The following is a 1,127-nucleotide window of genomic DNA, read 5'->3' as shown; positions in this document are numbered from 1 at the left end:
ATGAGCAGCAAGGGTCGTCTGGGGGAGCTGACGGATCGGGAGCAGGATCGGCTGAAGATGCGGCGGGACAGCGACACCAAGGCGGCCGAGCTGGGGAAGATGGAGAAGATGCTGCAGCAGACCAAGGACATGTTTGAGAAGAAGGCGGAGAGCAGCTCAGAGACCAGGAACTACGAGGAGAACATGGGTCTGTACCTCCACTCTTACACCCTGCAGGGTTTATAGGGTTATAGTGTGAGAACATGGGTGTGTGCCTCCACTCATACACCCCTGGGTTTATAGGGTTATAGTGTGAGAACATGGGTCTGTATCTCCACTCACCCTGGGTTCCTGGGTTTATAGAGAACATGGGTCTGTATACCTCCACTCATACACCCTGGGTTTATAGTGTTATACTGGGAGAATATGGGTTCACACTCAGTTAATAGTGTTTATAGTCTGTACCCACCAGGACGGTGTTTATCGTGTTAGAACACGAGTTCAATGATAAACCCCCAGTGAGATCAATGTCATCTCATGTCGCTAATCTCACGGCTATGTCCTGTCACGTCTCATGTCTCGTCACCTCAGAGGACCTGGAAGAGCGCGTGCGGTCCAGCCGGCGATTCCGGCGTAACTCGCTGCACCACACGCAGATGCTGGAGAGCGAGATGAAGACGGTGAAGGTGGAGCTGGTGGGCACGCTGGACCACCTGCAGGAGCTGCGCAACAAGCTGCGCCGCTCCCAGCAGAAGGCCGAGGAGCGCAAGGTGGCCATGGAGAAGCTGGCCGCGGGGCTCAGGTGAACCGCGCGCGTTCCCCGCCGCCGCCCTCCTCAAACACCTGTCCGTGTTTTATGTTTTTCTCTTTGAGTACGCGCTTCGTTCCGGCGGGACATTGTTGTCACTTCGGACACGATATATCGCATCTCCTCCCCTGGTCCCCCTGGGTTCCCCCACCACCCTTCACCATGGGCACGTCGTCACACCCGGAGCGGCAAGACAGCGTCAAAACAAAGAGTCGCACTGTATGTTGTTCCCCGGCGTGCTATAAATACCCCCTTCCGTGATGCGGCTCCAGGCTGGCTTGTTGCGTTGTTTTGATGCATTTTTTTTTCATTGGGCTTTGACTCTTAAGTCTTGTGTGGT

The 1,127-nt window shown here is 55.1% G+C and overlaps 1 protein-coding gene across 1 annotated transcript; it reads left to right on the top strand.

Moving 5' to 3' along the window:
• LOC311353471 (uncharacterized protein) lies at window positions 1-785 on the top strand (the record flags this gene model as incomplete). Its single annotated transcript, XM_084473381.1, has 2 exons — window positions 1-187; window positions 571-785. 2 exons carry the CDS (start codon window positions 1-3, stop codon window positions 783-785), a joined length of 402 nt encoding a protein of 133 aa, XP_084329507.1.
• Window positions 786-1,127: the final 342 nt, after the last annotated feature.

The sequence above is a fragment of the Micromesistius poutassou genome (genome assembly GCF_964030765.1).
Source record: "Micromesistius poutassou genome assembly, chromosome: 9".
Taxonomy (NCBI): Eukaryota; Metazoa; Chordata; class Actinopteri; order Gadiformes; family Gadidae; genus Micromesistius; species Micromesistius poutassou.
This window is presented reverse-complemented; position numbering and strand designations above follow the sequence as displayed.